A 15,687-nucleotide genomic window follows, 5' to 3' on the forward strand; every position below is an offset into this window, starting at 1 on the left:
AAACACGAAGTATGGAAGATACATTTGAAATAAGTGACTGCCTTCCTTGCTTGATGTATCCGCTGCTAAGATTTGGACGTATTACTGGTTTCAGTCCGATAAACATCAACTGTCAGCATAAGGCATCAGATGAAAGAGCTGCGTTCGAGGCATCAAAATGTGGCTTCTTGCACACGTGGATACTGTTTATTTTATTTATATATCTCACTGGATCGATATCAATGGCTCTTCTTCAAACTGCAGAAATTACGTCTAATCAGATAATCGTTGAACTCATTGAAATAACAATGTACAGCTGCGCAATTTTGACTGGCTGTATTTCCTTAGCCAACACTAATCACTGCTTAATTGCACTAAACGGTCTTTCGGCTATTGTGGAAAATCGTCAACAATACGGTCTTGACTCTATTTTAACGGTGGATTTTACGAAGAGGGCAGTCTTAATATCGTACATACTAATCATTTGGTTGGTAATAATGAATGTTGCCTTTGTTATATGTGTAGCAATAGACCTCTACGATTCTGTCACGTTAGCAAGGCTGATCGTCCAGATGACAATTACAGAGTTGGGCTACTTTATGCAGGGAGCGTTTTTCTTTCAGTGTATGTTTTATAGCTACCTCTACCAGAAACTCTTTGAGGTTTGTTTCTCCAAAATAAAAACCGTCCTAACAACACGTATGGAGTACCATCAACTAAGCACCTCAACGGAAATTTCTCTACAAAGACTCCGTTCGCTATATTCCAGTCTTGTGCACAATTATCGGCAACAAGTCGATGCCGTTAACCCAGAGTTTGCTGTATGGTGGATTCTGATTATGCTTGTACTAATTCTAGACGTGTATCTGGTTGTGGTTATCTATAAAAGCGGAGAGAAACAGAACTATGCTCTAACCATTAGGGCGTATGCTTTCATAAGTACACTGATGATATATTTGATTATAGTGGATGGGATTAATGTAGTGGTAAGTCTTAGCCAATTTAATTTGCTTATCTCGCCAAATTTATATAGAACGGAGACATTCTTCCCTTTTTGTACAAGTATCCCATAAATAAACTGACGCCGGCAGAAATAGTACAAGTAAGTGAGCCTTTTTCCAATAGGTACTTGAACCAATTAAAGCTTGTTTTTTCAAGGTAGAGGCGTTAATTTGCACTTTAACTCTACACAAACCTGTGTTCAGGGCATCGGACCTATTTGTTGTTGGAACGGGATTGTTAGCATCGGTACGTGTTACTTTTAGCACAAATTGTAGAACAATATTACTTCTTCTTCAGGTATCAGGGACAATTGTTACCTATGTACTGGTTGCCTTGCAATTCAATGCGAAATTTTCTCAACAAAATACGTGTTAGCCTGCAAGACTGTTTACTTAATTTTCGTAGTCACTGTGTTTTATGGAACAAATATAACAATTGAATTCAACAACGCCGACAAAAGAAGGTTGCTGTGGAGAGTAGGGTTACACGTGTCTTCATCACTCTTTAGAATAAACAATTGGGCATAGCGGAAATGTAAAAAGTTGTTAATGTACATTAAATACCTTATGAATAAACAAACTAATTAATTTACTACAATAGGTATGGCCTCTTATGATTTTATGAATATTCGCTCTGAAAATTTGCGTCCGAAATATTCGCCTTCAAAAAAAACCCGCTCCTAGAAAAATTGTCTTCCGAACGTTTTGCCCCCGGAAATTGTGGCCCATGGAGGGAGAATTCGTTTCCGCTTGGAATACTGTGTTTTATTAGCCAGTTTTGACTCCACCATCAGTAAAATCTTTTCTGGGGCTACCATATTCCCTTTGTCGATACACCTCCGACATTCCGTTTACCGCAATTGGAGTTTGAAATATTGACTCCACCATCAGTAAGATCTTGTCGGGGGCTACCACTTTCTTTTTGTCGGTACACAGTTCCGACGTCCCGTTCACTCGCAATTCGCATTTTGGTGGATTTCATCTAAAATCCGGCACAAAATAGTACTCAATTTTTGGGTACTTCTCATAGCTCGAGTTTGTGTTGGCGACACGAGAAAGAGAGACCGAGAGACTCTTTTGGGCGCCCATAGTTGACTACCCCTCGAAGGGCGCCGTGCAAAAGGTGGTTCATTTCGCCCCCTAAGAAAAAAAAACAAAATTCCGCCAAAAATTGTGCCCGTTGACAAGAGCTTTCCGACGTCTTTGTTTGTTACCACGACGATAGGTGAACTGTATTCTGAGATGCTCCTTTTGATGATTCCCGCCGCCAACATTGACGTTTTCAGATCGCATCAACAGCCGTTGTAACCGGTAGGTTACTTTTCAACTATTCCTACTGTTTCTTTCTTTCTCAAACTATTTTATTTAAAATAATTGTTGTTGGGCACCGGCTAGCTTCAGTCGATGATCCTTTTCTCGCCTCGAGGAAATGGAAAAGGATAAATGAATAAAAATCAAGTTTTTATTAAAACTTATTACGTTCTTTTTCTCTTAGAAAATCGCCTTTTTTATGTAAATAACACACGTCAAAACAAATGGGAGTTGAGGCGGCACGTTCCTGTAAAAGTAGGGTTATCTCATTCATTCACAAAAATTCGCTGCATTTATTACGTTAGTCAAAAATCAAAATATTTACTCTAAAACTACCGAGTACAGAAAGAAACTTAATTCTTGTTTCGTAAATAAGTATACAATTAGATCGAAAATCAAAATAAACTGCTATAAATGCGTGTAGTAACGCCTCCAGGCACGAGTCATTAAATTGAAAACAAACAGTGTTCACAAGCACTTATTTGAATGCAACCCTAGTAGGTGATTAAATCGCCTTTACAATAACACAAATTCAAACGACAATGCAATAGTCTACGACGGGGCGAACAACAAAGATGATAATTGATAAACTACGACGCGACAATGTTTACTGGTTTATAAATACCTTGAACGTCTATTGTTAACGTGCACTAAGATTCGGAGTGCAATCTTGGTCTCGCTCCGATAGATGTTGAAATCAAATGAACTCAGGACCGCCCACTGCAAGCATCAATTAAAATTTCGGTTCGGTCAATCACAGGCAGGCAGGTTTCAACGCGACTTTTTCGGCACCCTCCAAGTAGACTGTGCACGGACCGCGCATAGAACGGAAAATGGTGTTACGCTTATACTAGGCATTAGCGGCGGCTACATATATAAGCACCAACCGACAGCACTAAGATCATCCATCGATCGAGCGTCTTGGATCAACCCTAGGAGTAGGCAGATTGAGGCCTAGGGCAACTCACCATTTCCGTACCGCTACTCTAAGTAGTTTGATACGCGCCATCGAATATTGTATCTACTTACTCTGTACATACGTTGTTCTTGTCTTGTGTATATAGTGTAATATATGTTATTTAAACCGCCACGTTATTCCACCCGATAACAAATGGAACTGTCCTTCGGAAATCTCGCAATCCTCCTAATTTTCTCCGGAGTGCCGTGAAGGATCGTCTTCGCCTTCGATGTAGTGGCTGAATGGAGATGTTTTCGCTCGGTTCTTTCTCTTGATTTTCTTAAAACAGTCGCCTCACTTCACTATTGCAAGAAAATGCGCTTATAATTTGCGGGCGCGACTGGCACAGGTGTTGCTCCGTGAAACGACGGCGGACAACTGCCTCTTTAGTACTGGAAGTTTCTGTATTTATACTCTCGTAGTGCTTATCCCGTGACCTCATTTCTGCTTTACGCGCACAATCGACTTTCGTTTATATAAACTAATCGCCCGTGAATAAAGCTTTTGTTAATTTGACAGCGGTAGCGAACAGACGGATTCAAATCGTTCTACTAGCTAGGGCCAATTCTACAATGAAGGTATATACCGAGAATAAGCTATACCTATAGAATAAATGTCGACGGTTGCGTTGGTTACCAATGGGTCAACCAATGACATACATGTTGCTATGGCAGTTATTCCAGGATATCTTATTCTCCGTAAAAGTGTAATTGTAAAACCGGCCCAATGAATTATTTACAATAACTCGGACTTTGACCTTAGCATGAATACTCGATCGTTATATGCAGCGTTTTCCCTAATTTACATTATTTACATACCCTGAACGCAATTTTATTTACACCACGATTATTACGTGTATTTAATTTCCTTTCTGATTCATGGCGGACATATTTAAAATCCACATTCGGATACAATGAACTGAAATAAATTCCTTATAATGCATTCTCATTCAGTCACATCATTCGTACTTGGGAATCATGATTACATTTAGACTTTACATTTTAATTACGTAAAAATTAACTTTAAATATCCTGAACAGAAATACTGTTACACCGTCCATGCGACCTAAGACAGTCGTGGTATGACTGCCGGGGCCGCCAGCTTTACGTGCCCTCCGAAACATGGTAGTCAGGAGATGTTCTGTACCACTAAAAACTGGGAAGTTGTGGGATTCGAACTCATCACCTGTGAGGTTAGAGTTCGGTTCTTAAACCCCTACGCCAAATTAACTACTTTTTAGAGCATTAGAAACCGTTTAAGCGCCTAGGCTTTTTCCAAAGCTTTCTTTCATCTTTTTTAAGTGCTTCAGGTCAATTCGGGAGGTTGATTCGCGGGTTGATTTGCGTTTTACAGAACTTTACAGCGCTTTGCAGAGTGCTTTCTAGACCCAATATAGAAGAGTTTATTAGATATTTCTGAGATGTCTGGTCCCGAGGAGGGCATAAGTTCTCTAGAAATGACCCTCGGAACCATGTTAAAGCTTTCTAAGCTCCTTTAGTGAGTATGAGATGGGTCATCGAAAGTGTTCAGAAGACTTCCGAAAGATCTAGAAAAGATATAGCCGGTTCATTAAGGAAGTTTTCTAGAAAGCGATAGTAAGTCTTCTTTAAAGAGATGCGTTCCAAAGCCCTAGACTTTATTTGTTCTTCCCATGCGTATTGCTTGCTGTACATAAACTAAAATGTGTTAAATATATACTAATAAATATTGCATAGTGTATATTATTGCACTCTTGTGTCCCTCTAAGGTAAAAGTGTTCAACAGGAAACCTTTTCTGTGATCATCCACGCGGCTAACATTTGCACACCAACTAAGAAGTAGGTAAACCAAGTTTTCAATACCTAAAAAAGCATTAATTGCACGGTGGCGTGAGAGTATAAAGATTGCAACTTACCGGCAGTAACAAACCGGTGTGTATGACGAAGATTTTCGAAGCATTCATAACTGGCTTTCGTATAATTAAGGTCTTAATAAGCAGCTCTACCTAAAACGGAACGATAAGTTAATTACACAAGAAGACCATTATTCGCATGTGTTAGGCATATTGAGAAGCTGTGAAACAAATGATCTTTCAATAACCGGCTCACCAAAGGTTCATGACAGGTGTTCAGATAATATCACAAAAACGATGTTTCACTTCTCAACACTACCCATTCTACAATGAAAAATATACTTACCTCGTCGGCAGCCGGTTTTTTCAACTTGCTGATTTTATACTTAAACAAGAACGACAGTAGATCATCACTCTGAAAAGAATAGATACATGATTAATTTGAGAATTGATACGACAATGCAAAGTACGATAGTAGGGGGTTACACGCCAGTCAAATTACTGTTTGATCTGGATGTTGTCCCTACACTCAACGAAACCAAGTGTATTCTATATGTAAAAAATACGGCGAATCCGAAAAGCAATGTCCCCCTGGCCGGAAGCTTCCGGAACATATTGTTACAAACAAAAAACGAAGAAAAAAGTTTCTTTTCGCATCTGACAATTATCTCGTTAAATCTGATCATCCGATCTTTTTGAAAATTCGTATTATTTGGTTACTTCTTTTGATAAAAAAATTCACAGATTTCGCAATCCTTGCAACCATCGGAGGCATTGGAAATAATAATCGTACAACGCCATATGTAAAACACAAATAACCCTTATTCACACGGAATCACTATGGATATGGTGGTTTGTCATTTGTTTTGTGAATCTTACTTAGTAATAATAGATTGTTAATTTTCGGGATTACTTTTTTATATTTTTCCATGAAAAACAATTTGAAAAATAAACGTTCCATACCAACTGTAAGTATCTTATAGAACATTCGCGATTCCAAAAAAATTCATTTTTATTCCCATTTTTCCTTTTTTTTTGTGTATAACAATACTTTCCTGGAGTTTCCGGCCAGGAGGACTATGACTTTCGGATTCAGAGGGTTTTTAAAAAATAGAATACACTTGACTTCGTTGATTGAAGTGACAACATCCAGTTTAGACTACTTTTGGAGCTGATTTGAGTGGACTAGGTTGATAATCGGGTGATTTATTTCTGATGAGCTTGTTTTCCGATCTGCCGAGCTGCATAACACCCTCTTATTGAATGAATCTCAATATTTGTCACTAGATAACGGAATTTAAGTTATAGTCGTTCTAGTATCAATGTGCCGCTGAGCATACGATAACATATGCCGTTTTTGCACTATTTGTACATTGTTGTAATTTGAACAGATAAATATATCATTGGTAAAATGTTTATGTCAACGTATGCCAGATTGAGCACTTTCAGTGCATTTCGAGGTGCCGCGCATCATAGAAGCAATATAAAACCAAAAAAATTTTGCAACATTAACGGTTACAAACTGCATACGAAAGAGTAAGTAATATGCATATTCAGCCACCACGACACGTCTGGATTGAACATGTGAAAGTATGATATAAATCCTAGATAACATTGTTCTATCTCTAAGTATGGATAATTAATACAGTAGGTATAGAAACTCTATCATATTATATATTCATATTAGGGAAAGTAATGATAAAATACTCGTTTGGGATGGCAATGAGTGTTAAAATAATTTACGCGTAAACGAGTATTTTTACCACCTTCTCCAGTACCTACTGATAAAAAAATGAGCTGTTTTGGACACACAAATAAGGCTACCACACTCATCAATTTATCCACCCAAAAAAGAGCCCACAAGAGGAAAACATGTGGGAGAGTCACGTGAAGTACCATTATTGGCTCGATCAGGCTCCAACAATTAACAATCCCCGCTACCGTCATAAGTCCAAGATAAACGACGTCCATCAATATCAATATTAATCAGGACGGCAATTGAAAATACGACTACAATTCCGGATTCGTTTTTATGGTAGCAACTGCTCACGATATGAAAAACACTTGAAATTGTCCCTAAATTGAACAAGTAGGTACTCGAAACTGCACGCGATGTAATTCTTGCCCAGCATTCTAGACCGTTTGGAGGTAACAATAAACAAAACAACTGACTGTAAAATTCGATGAATTTATTATCTACTTGTCTTATATAATGTGATGTGTAATAAAGTTTATTAATAAGTTAAACGTGATTGTTACGATTTAAACAATCATAAATTGTGCACAACTCCTGCGCAGATAAAGCGCATTTTCTTAAACCGAAATAGCTTTTGCGGTTGGTAGAAATTAATTCCTTTCGTTGAGACCTTTCATTAGAGTACCCTGAAGGATAAAACTAGTTCCACTCCCCCCTCTCTCCCCGCCCTCCACCCCGTACTTTGATAAAAGGACAGAAAGAAGAGCAGTAGTTGGTTGTCGTATGTGAAAGCTATGCACGTTTTACTTTCAAAAACAGCATCTCAGGAAATAATTCGTGTGGGGGGGGGGGGTTTAGACAGCGAAATTTGATGGCCGTCTGGCACACCTTCAAGGTATAGGCTACCTACTGCAAAAAATTCCTGGACTCTAGGACCATTCACCTAGAAGTTGTTCAAAACGGCAGGAGTGGGTCCGGACGGACAAAACGCAAACAGTAGCACATTTTTTTTAATTCTTAAAAAATGCGCTAAAAATTATATGTTACAATCAGATATAAGAATTACAGGAAGATTTTTCCTCAATTTAAATTTCAGATTTTTGCTAAACCCTGATGGCACCAATGCATATAACTCCGACACTTGTTTACTTAAAACGGAATAAAATATTGCCTTTCTGGATCACAAGCAAGGTCGGCAAGGACTTACCTAGCGGTGCCCCTTTAAGGGAACTTCCATACGATTCAAGCGACTCCTCAAAGTCAGTCGAATCGGACAGCAAGCACGGAGGTGATGATCCTTGGGTTCAAGTCCAATATATCGACCGAATGTTGTATCGGGTATCGTAAAGGCCGTAGGGTTTTAACCCTACAAGAATTAACGACACAAAATGAAACTAGCTATCGAATTAACAGGTCTGGAAATAATAATGAAATAAAAAGGAAATAAATTTTCTGGGTTTCTAATCGGGGAAGTAATAATGCTTGGTATGGAAGGTGGTTCTGGTTTCTGGTCGGTAAGAGGTGCAGGAATCAAGTTTTGGTTCTGGTTTATGGTCGAATAATTGATTTCCTCGAAGTCTTAACAATCACACTTTTATAGGGACAAAGAGGAGCACTAACAGGCGGGAGATAGAGAAGGGATTTAATTTCAAAGCATGGGGACGACAACGGCGACATCTAACGGAGGAATTTTACAACACATAGGTACTACAGGATGTTTACAAATTTTGACGTCACCGCTTTTATATGTTCTTACAAAGCACATAAGACACCTCCACTCCAATAGTTGAAACGTCAGCATTAGACAATTCGTTGTATCCAATCGGAATACAGAATATTAACGTGCTAATGACAGAGAATGGGTAGCAACTTACAGCTTCGTTCCCGGCATAGCCGATCATCTGTTCGGTTCGCGAATGGTAGCCAAGTACGCCGCGGACGGCACCATCGGCCCTGATCACGTGAATCGCTACAGCTGAGACATGATCGACTTAGGCACCAAAGCAGTGTTAGAGAGTAGGCATGGGGTCACTTGGGCCTGGGAAAATTCTGGGGACCGTGGGAACTTTTTTTTCCTTTGATGTATGCCGCCCACGTGGGTGGCCCTAGACCGTGGGAATTTTCCTTTGTTCTATGCCGCCTGTGTGGGCGTGGTCTTAGACCGTGGGAACTTTTTCCTTTGATGTATTCCGCCTACGTGGGTGGCCCTAGACCGTGGGAATTTTTCCTTTGATGTATGTCACCTACCTGGGAGATTCTCTACTTCTCTAACCTGACCGTTAAGGAGAGGACGCTCCTCCTGGATGTACGTCATACGATTGTTATGGCTTTATGAGAACTTGACGTTTACCTATGCTGGACCCGCCGTCGGCGATTAACTCTGGGGAAGTGCGAGCGTATTTCGTACGAGTTAAGAGCCTCTAGTAGGAGTGGGGCGTCACACACACGCTGCGCCTGGATTAATTCTGAAAAACTTTTTTTCTTGTCCTGGGGTTCGAACCTGGGTTGTCCGATTAAGAAGCGAGCGTCCTAACCACTGGACCAACAAACCGTTTTATATACGTGTGTTAACTATATTTAAGACAAGAACAATTCTTTGGTACATAACTATTTTGATTTATATGTACAAATCTCGTGTACACGATCATTTACGAAACCCTCAATAAGATGAAAGCTTTGGAGATTTATTATTATACTTTTGTTACAAAATTTGTTACATAGGTTGATTATACATTACATAGGTATTTTACAAAATATGAGCAGCGTAAAAGGGATCACAAGTCGTTACTTATTGTGACATTATGTACCCTAAGTTTTTTAAACCCATACGGGTGTGAAGAATAAGAACCGGCAGGGATAAATTACCTGTGTTATTAATAGAACATAATAAAGCAAAAGTTATCTGTTCTCACTTTCTCAGTTACTTCATTGTAGAAAAAAGCATGCGTTAAGAAAAGTTAAATTTGGCTGTAAGTAATAATTTGATGTAATTATTTAAAAAAAAAGCGAATACATGTATACAAAAATTAGGTACTACTCGGTAACCTTTACACTTATGTATGCAAGATCACGTTTCTAGAATTTATATGCGCTATAAATAGACACCCCGAGTAAGGAATGTGGGGAAACTGTGATTCATATTTACTACATATAGTAGCGTAATTTAAGAAAATAGATGGTTTTTATTAAAACTAAAATCGAATTAGTTGATATCCGGGAAGTCGTCGAAATGGATCTTGCCCCTACAGATTGCATGCGTTTTCTATTGCAATTTTCTACCTCTACACAACCAATGACATTATGGGTAATGTGCTCAACGAGAAAATTACATTGTTGATACATGGTGCTAGAATTATCTTAAGTATAATATATATTACAAATTTTCAATAATGACATTAGTTAAACGCGCTTTCTTATATCCATAAGGTGTTGACGAACCGTCTGGAGCAAAACACCTTTTTGTGGAATTTGTACGATAAGTTTTAGCAGCACTGGTAGTTATTACATCGTGTTCAGCTGTTCTTTTTATGAGTTTTGAAGTTAACATAATTGGTTCTGATTCTTCTTCTAACACCATCTTTTTTATCTGATCAAAGTTAATTACTTGCGAAGCCTTGTAAGATAAAGATATCCCTTTAACCTTACAAACAGTTACATCGCAACCTTTAGAACTGGACCACATTTTGTAAGCGTAATTCTTTGGACCGCCTGACACAAATTCTTTGATGTAGCTTCCAACGCCTTCCTCTTCTAGTTCATCTGTCAACTCACCCAAAAAGCGACCTAATGGTGGATCGTACATTCCCGGAACCGAAACGTAGATTATCGAGTCCGTATCGTAATATAGAACCCTATCCTCTAACTTTTCCAAATATTCATATAACTTTAATCGTGCCTGCGCAGTGGTGTAGGCGGCCAGTACCACGTTCACTGTCGATAAAGGGTTGTAACTTTCTTCTTTAAATCCCCAGTTCACAAGTAGCGTATCCTCATTTATGGTCAGAACGGAATTAATGTCGATTGAAGGATTAGTCATGATGTTATAAAATTCTCCTGGTTGTCTTACAATTGTAGTCTTGCTTTGATTCTCGCGCTGTCCTAACTTTCCCCAAAACGAAGTAATAACGGATTTCCCCAATTGTCGTAAACCTGGATTTTTATCAATCTTTGCTGGGTCAAGGCGAACACCCTCAGTTTCAAAGTAGTCTTTAACATATTCAGCTCTCTTTTCTGAGGTATCACAAGAAGTAGGCCATCCAGAACTTTGCTGTTTAATGCCCAAAAATTTGTTTATGTATTCATTAAACAGGCCACCAGTTTTAGTGCTTTTATTATATTGCTCTGTGTCGTATTTCCATATCTCATAAGTTACTAAGAGTTTGTATCCTTTTTGGATAGCTTTCTTAACCTCGGCAAGCACCCAAGTTCCTGTTACCGCACGCTCATCGTCGTTATGTTTACAAGGTCCTTGGTCGAAACCTTCACCGCATGAACGGCAAAGCACAAACATTAATTTTTTATTCATTTTTACAGGCAGTACTGGGTGGAATAATGTCTGTGGTGGTAGGATCTTACACTTGATGATTCCGTCTACCTCATCTAAGTTTAATTTACTGCACGACTCCCCAATGTGGACGGTGGGGTGCCTTATAGGGTATAAACCGTACTTGTTAACATAGGGATAAAGCGAAGTAAAATCTACATATTTTATTTGTTCATCTCCCTTTGTTATATAAAAGGATTTTGCGTTTCCTGTTCGACCCCCATAAAATGCGTCTCTGGGGTTTAGCGGTGAACGTGCAATTATATGGTGTGTTTCAGTGTAATTAAACATTTCTTCGGTCATAAGCCTCTTAAAATCGCATTCCCACATCTCGATAACGGCATATCCTAGTTCTATTAATCTACAAGATTTCGCTACGGTAGCTTCATATCGGTACTCCAAAGTCTCTGATGGACTGTCTGGTAAGGATGCGTTTCTAGTATATTTGAAGCATTTCGGACAACCGTGGTAATAACAACCGTGGAACTCAAACACCTCATTGGTTTTGGGACAATATCCGTCGACCTTTACACCTCCAACCCTAGCCTCTTTCTGTTTGCCCGAATGTATAATATCAATTTGACGGGAGCGTTCTTCTAATAATAACCAACGTATTGCTAGCTTTGATTGATTATCACAATTTCTGTAACCGCCTTTTGGTATTAGACCGATAGTGTTTGGTTTTAAGAATGATCGTCGAAAAATCTTATTACACGCACCCGGCAACGTGACACTTTCAGTAAATGGACACACATTGCCCTCCTTGATCATCAACTCTCTAAACTTAAGACAGGAACGCGCTAATATGTCCACATCTGCTACACAGTAATCTATGAACTCTTTTTGAAAGTCAAATGTATAGTTACCGGCCACCTTGCTTGCATGCCACGCTAACAATATTTCTCTCTCGTTGCACTTGAGGTTATCCGGATCAAAGGTTTCTATGGGTGGAATTGGACCTATGTAGTTTTGATGTTCTGTGGTGTTAAATAAATGCGGAAAGTATCCTTTCTTTAACGCTGTTAGCCCGAATACTTTAGGTAACTTATTAAGCGACATTTGAAAGTAATTTAATGAATCTAGAAATCTAACGTTATCTAAAAACATACAAACTAATTTTGTTCCACGCATTATTAGTTCAGGTGTGAGATCTGTTTGTGTTAAAATGTGGTTTAAAATGCAGTGGTGAGCGTCACGAGATGAAGCCAACCTCTTCTCCTCAAGGTCACCTAATCTCTGTTTGGTTTCCAACGTCGCCTTAATCTTTTCTTGCTTACTTGACTGCCTGTTAAGGCTCACTTCCAGCAATTGACTTGGAACATGTTGTATTCTGTACCCGCACTATACTGCTAACACTATCACCTTGGTTGGCAGCCGTCGTCGTGACGTCCAAGGGGTTTCCGGAAGTTTCTCTGCCCCTTGACCTCACCTGATCATCCTAATACGCGTCCATTTACTATAACTGACCGGCATTTTTGTTTGGTTGCGTTAGTACGTATCACACGATCCATGTCGTCACTTTGCTGGGTCATCAGTTTACAACCAATAATTACAGGGAACATTAGTCCACGAATAGATGCGACTCGAAAGACCAAAATTACAGGGGCAGTCCTAACACTATCGAAGGACCCCCCACTTTTTGCACAAGGAGAAAACGCAAACTTGCCAAAATTCACTCGACAGTCTACGAGAAGGTGCAGATTTACGAAAATTTACGTTACAAGCTCTGCAGGATTTCCGTACGTCAGAGTATGATTTTCAAGTATAAGACGATCTAGAATTTTCAAGAATATCCTGAATGAATTAATAAGTCCTCGTTTTTTTTCTAATGATAACCAACCTCCCATTTTATAAATAATAGTTTTTCTTTACTAGATAACACAGACATAAATACTATTCACAAGCTTTCAAGAAGAAGGGGGTACTGCAACGGTAGATTTAACATACGCCTTTGAGATGTCAACTTGTCTCTTTAACACAAGTTAGAACTTTATACCTTTGGTGCTCAATTACTGTTCTCTAAAGTGTCGTTGGCATTGGCGTCGTTGTAACGAGACTATAGACCCGTTTTCGTTGGTGGGATGACGTTCGCGCGGTGAAATCGTATTCAGACTTTGTTGCTATGTAAGTACCTAAGTGGGTATTAAATGCGTAGTGTAGTGTTGTTGCTAAATAAGCGTCGGATGTCATTACTTTAGTTTTCGAAAATGGGAGCAGCGATAATAGCTTGTGGACCGGGTCCTCGCTTATCAATTTTTGTCGTTTAGTTAAATTATCTATAGCAATACATTTTTGATATTAAAGACAACCAGTCGTAAGGTCAATCGTATTTACCTTATGTAACGTGAGAGGGGCCATTATATGACAATAACATATTAATTCATTTGATTACAACAAAATGGAATGCTGCTTTCCAAAGGTGCAAAGCTTTCCTGGTATGCCATTGATTACATCATCACAATATTGTTTCGTTTCTAGTTCAAAAAGAATACGAAAAAATAATTCGTTGTGGGTCATAATCTATAATCATCGACATATTTAAATGGACTGCGCCTATCAATGATAAGCGCGGATACTGCAGGTCCAGGTGAGTGAAAAGAGAAAACTAAGAGGGCAAGTTGTCTCTTACGGTTACGCATCTGACTGGTTCTTTCAATTTAATTTGAATCCGATCGGGATCGCTTCTGTTGAGAGAACCAATCAGATGCGTAACCGTAAAGGACAGTTTGCCCTCTTAGTTTTCCCTTCTCTCTCACCTGCTGTATCCGTGCTTAGCATTGGCACGCGCAGTCCATTCATTATATGTCGATACTCATAAACAACTTACCACATTCATAAGTTTGTCCAACCAAAAAAGGCTCCAGCATAGCAAAAAATTCGGAACAATCACCTGAAATGCTAATGTCTGCCGCATAAACCCCATGCAGTTTACAATCATCCCTGTTGCCGCAAAGGAAGTGTATCCGACGCCTGTGATCATTCCAAATAACATAAACAGCATTTGCATAGGATCGTAGCAATCATTTAGCCTGGTCATTAGTGACATACCTATACTTGTTGAAAAAAATCCGCGTCTTGATCAATCTTCGTTGAATCGTTTCGCTATCGGAAAACGAACGCATATAAGTTTTCACGTAATTTAGAAACTCTTGAATTGTCGCGAAAAGCACTTCGTTCGCAATTTTGTAAGTGATCACCGCGGTACAATCACTATAAAAGCACCAAATGTTGACTAGTTTTAAAAATAACGGCCGATCACTGTTGAAATAGACGTCAGTGAAGTCAGGGTAATCCCAGCACACAAATTGCAACTTCTTCTTATCGCTTTAACTTTTTCGAGTGGAAAAATACTTTCTCCTGTCCAGCGACTCCATAAATCAAAACACATTTGAGTGTTTATTATGGTACTTCGGATGTTTGTTGATTGAATTGTGCACAGAAAAACGACTGTAAGCGTTTTAAGGCAAATTAATGCGTGTATTATATCTGACGCCCACAACGGATCATTTCTAATAAACGATTCCATTGTTCGCTGTACATTGATAAATCCCGCAACCAAAACAACAATCGAAAAAATGAGTACAACTGTACACTGCACTTTGGAAAACTTTAAATCGATCTCGTTTCTCCCGTTCTCATGATAGCAGCTACCCACAAAATTATAGACACCAGAAATTACACCCACGTCGAAAATTTGACCGAGCGCACAAACGATACAATTTTTGGCGACCATTCTGGGGCGTGGGAAAATTATAATGGACAAAAAGTATAATTTGAACGTAACTCCATTATACGTTTAGTGGTGTAATTAAGAATAGATTCAGTTACGATTACTAGTGGCCTACCGATACGAATATAAAAAATTAAATGATGACTATAATAATTACGATCGTTATCGCCTATTATAGTTTGTCTCTCCTCTACTTTACAGCATTCATTATTAGGGTGGGCCAAAAAAACTCATTTCTTTATTTCGAGGTTGTAATAGCGCGGAAAATATGCGAATTATGTACAGTGACATTCATGTAGAAGTAGACATAGGGATTTCGTCTACCTTCAAATGATAACAAGTTAAAAAAGTAATCGTAAACGATTTACAAAAAGCGCATTTCCACTTGTATTCATTTCCCATTTGTAAGATGCAACTTCTGTTAAAATCGTAAAAATCCGGCCACAAATATGAAAGATAGCGTTGCAAATGTGTAATCCATTTTTGACGTGCTACATCAATTTCAGTTTATAATAAGAATTTCATTTCAATGCTTTTCTAAATAAGAAAGTTGGAACGGCGCATGCGCTCATCTAAATTTTGAAACTAACGTTAGATTTTCCTTTGTTCCAAGCAGCTATGTATCAAATTTCATTTAA

The 15,687-nt window shown here is 38.8% G+C and overlaps 2 protein-coding genes across 6 annotated transcripts; one reads left to right on the plus strand and one right to left on the minus strand.

The window, feature by feature from the left end:
- The first annotated feature begins 818 nt into the window (after positions 1–818).
- On the plus strand, positions 819–1,356 carry LOC116179424. The gene is made up of 4 exons (XM_031499216.1): positions 819–965; positions 1,013–1,081; positions 1,138–1,227; positions 1,279–1,356. Exons 1-4 carry the CDS (start codon positions 819–821, stop codon positions 1,354–1,356), a joined length of 384 nt encoding a protein of 127 aa, XP_031355076.1.
- A 3,533-nt stretch (positions 1,357–4,889) lies between these two features.
- Positions 4,890–14,689, minus strand: LOC116179083. 5 transcript variants are annotated; one of them, XM_031498792.1, is made up of 5 exons: positions 14,368–14,689; positions 14,147–14,289; positions 5,427–5,495; positions 5,144–5,233; positions 4,890–5,090 (listed from the first exon to the last, which is right to left on the minus strand). In XM_031498792.1, exons 2-5 carry the CDS (start codon positions 14,255–14,257, stop codon positions 5,007–5,009), a joined length of 354 nt encoding a protein of 117 aa, XP_031354652.1. In that variant the 5' UTR covers positions 14,258–14,289; positions 14,368–14,689; the 3' UTR covers positions 4,890–5,006. The 5 variants fall into 5 exon arrangements, 4 of the variants coding, with proteins under 4 accessions (XP_031354652.1, XP_031354651.1, XP_031354650.1 ...); XR_004146952.1 differs by lacking the exon at positions 14,147–14,289; XM_031498791.1 differs by having other exon boundaries at positions 14,210–14,689.
- Between the last annotated feature and the right edge of the window lie 998 nt (positions 14,690–15,687).

Source organism: Photinus pyralis, unplaced genomic scaffold, assembly GCF_008802855.1.
Source record: "Photinus pyralis isolate 1611_PpyrPB1 unplaced genomic scaffold, Ppyr1.3 Ppyr1.4_LG8, whole genome shotgun sequence".
Taxonomy (NCBI): Eukaryota; Metazoa; Arthropoda; class Insecta; order Coleoptera; family Lampyridae; genus Photinus; species Photinus pyralis.

Excerpts from the sequence above, each read along its gene's own strand:
- LOC116179083 (XM_031498790.1), bottom strand. The coding sequence starts at position 14,365 with ATGTCACTAATGACCAGGCTAAATGATTGCTACGATCCTATGCAAATG. Across the intron at positions 5,496-14,146 it reads TGGACAAACTTATGAATGTG|AGTGATGATCTACTGTCGTT; the intron begins GTAAGTTGTTTA and ends TATTCTTTTCAG. Across the intron at positions 5,234-5,426 it reads AAAAACCGGCTGCCGACGAG|GTAGAGCTGCTTATTAAGAC; the intron begins GTAAGTATATTT and ends GTTCCGTTTTAG.
- LOC116179424 (XM_031499216.1), top strand. The coding sequence starts at position 819 with ATGCTTGTACTAATTCTAGACGTGTATCTGGTTGTGGTTATCTATAAA. Across the intron at positions 1,082-1,137 it reads CGCCGGCAGAAATAGTACAA|GTAGAGGCGTTAATTTGCAC; the intron begins GTAAGTGAGCCT and ends TGTTTTTTCAAG. Across the intron at positions 1,228-1,278 it reads GAACGGGATTGTTAGCATCG|GTATCAGGGACAATTGTTAC; the intron begins GTACGTGTTACT and ends CTTCTTCTTCAG.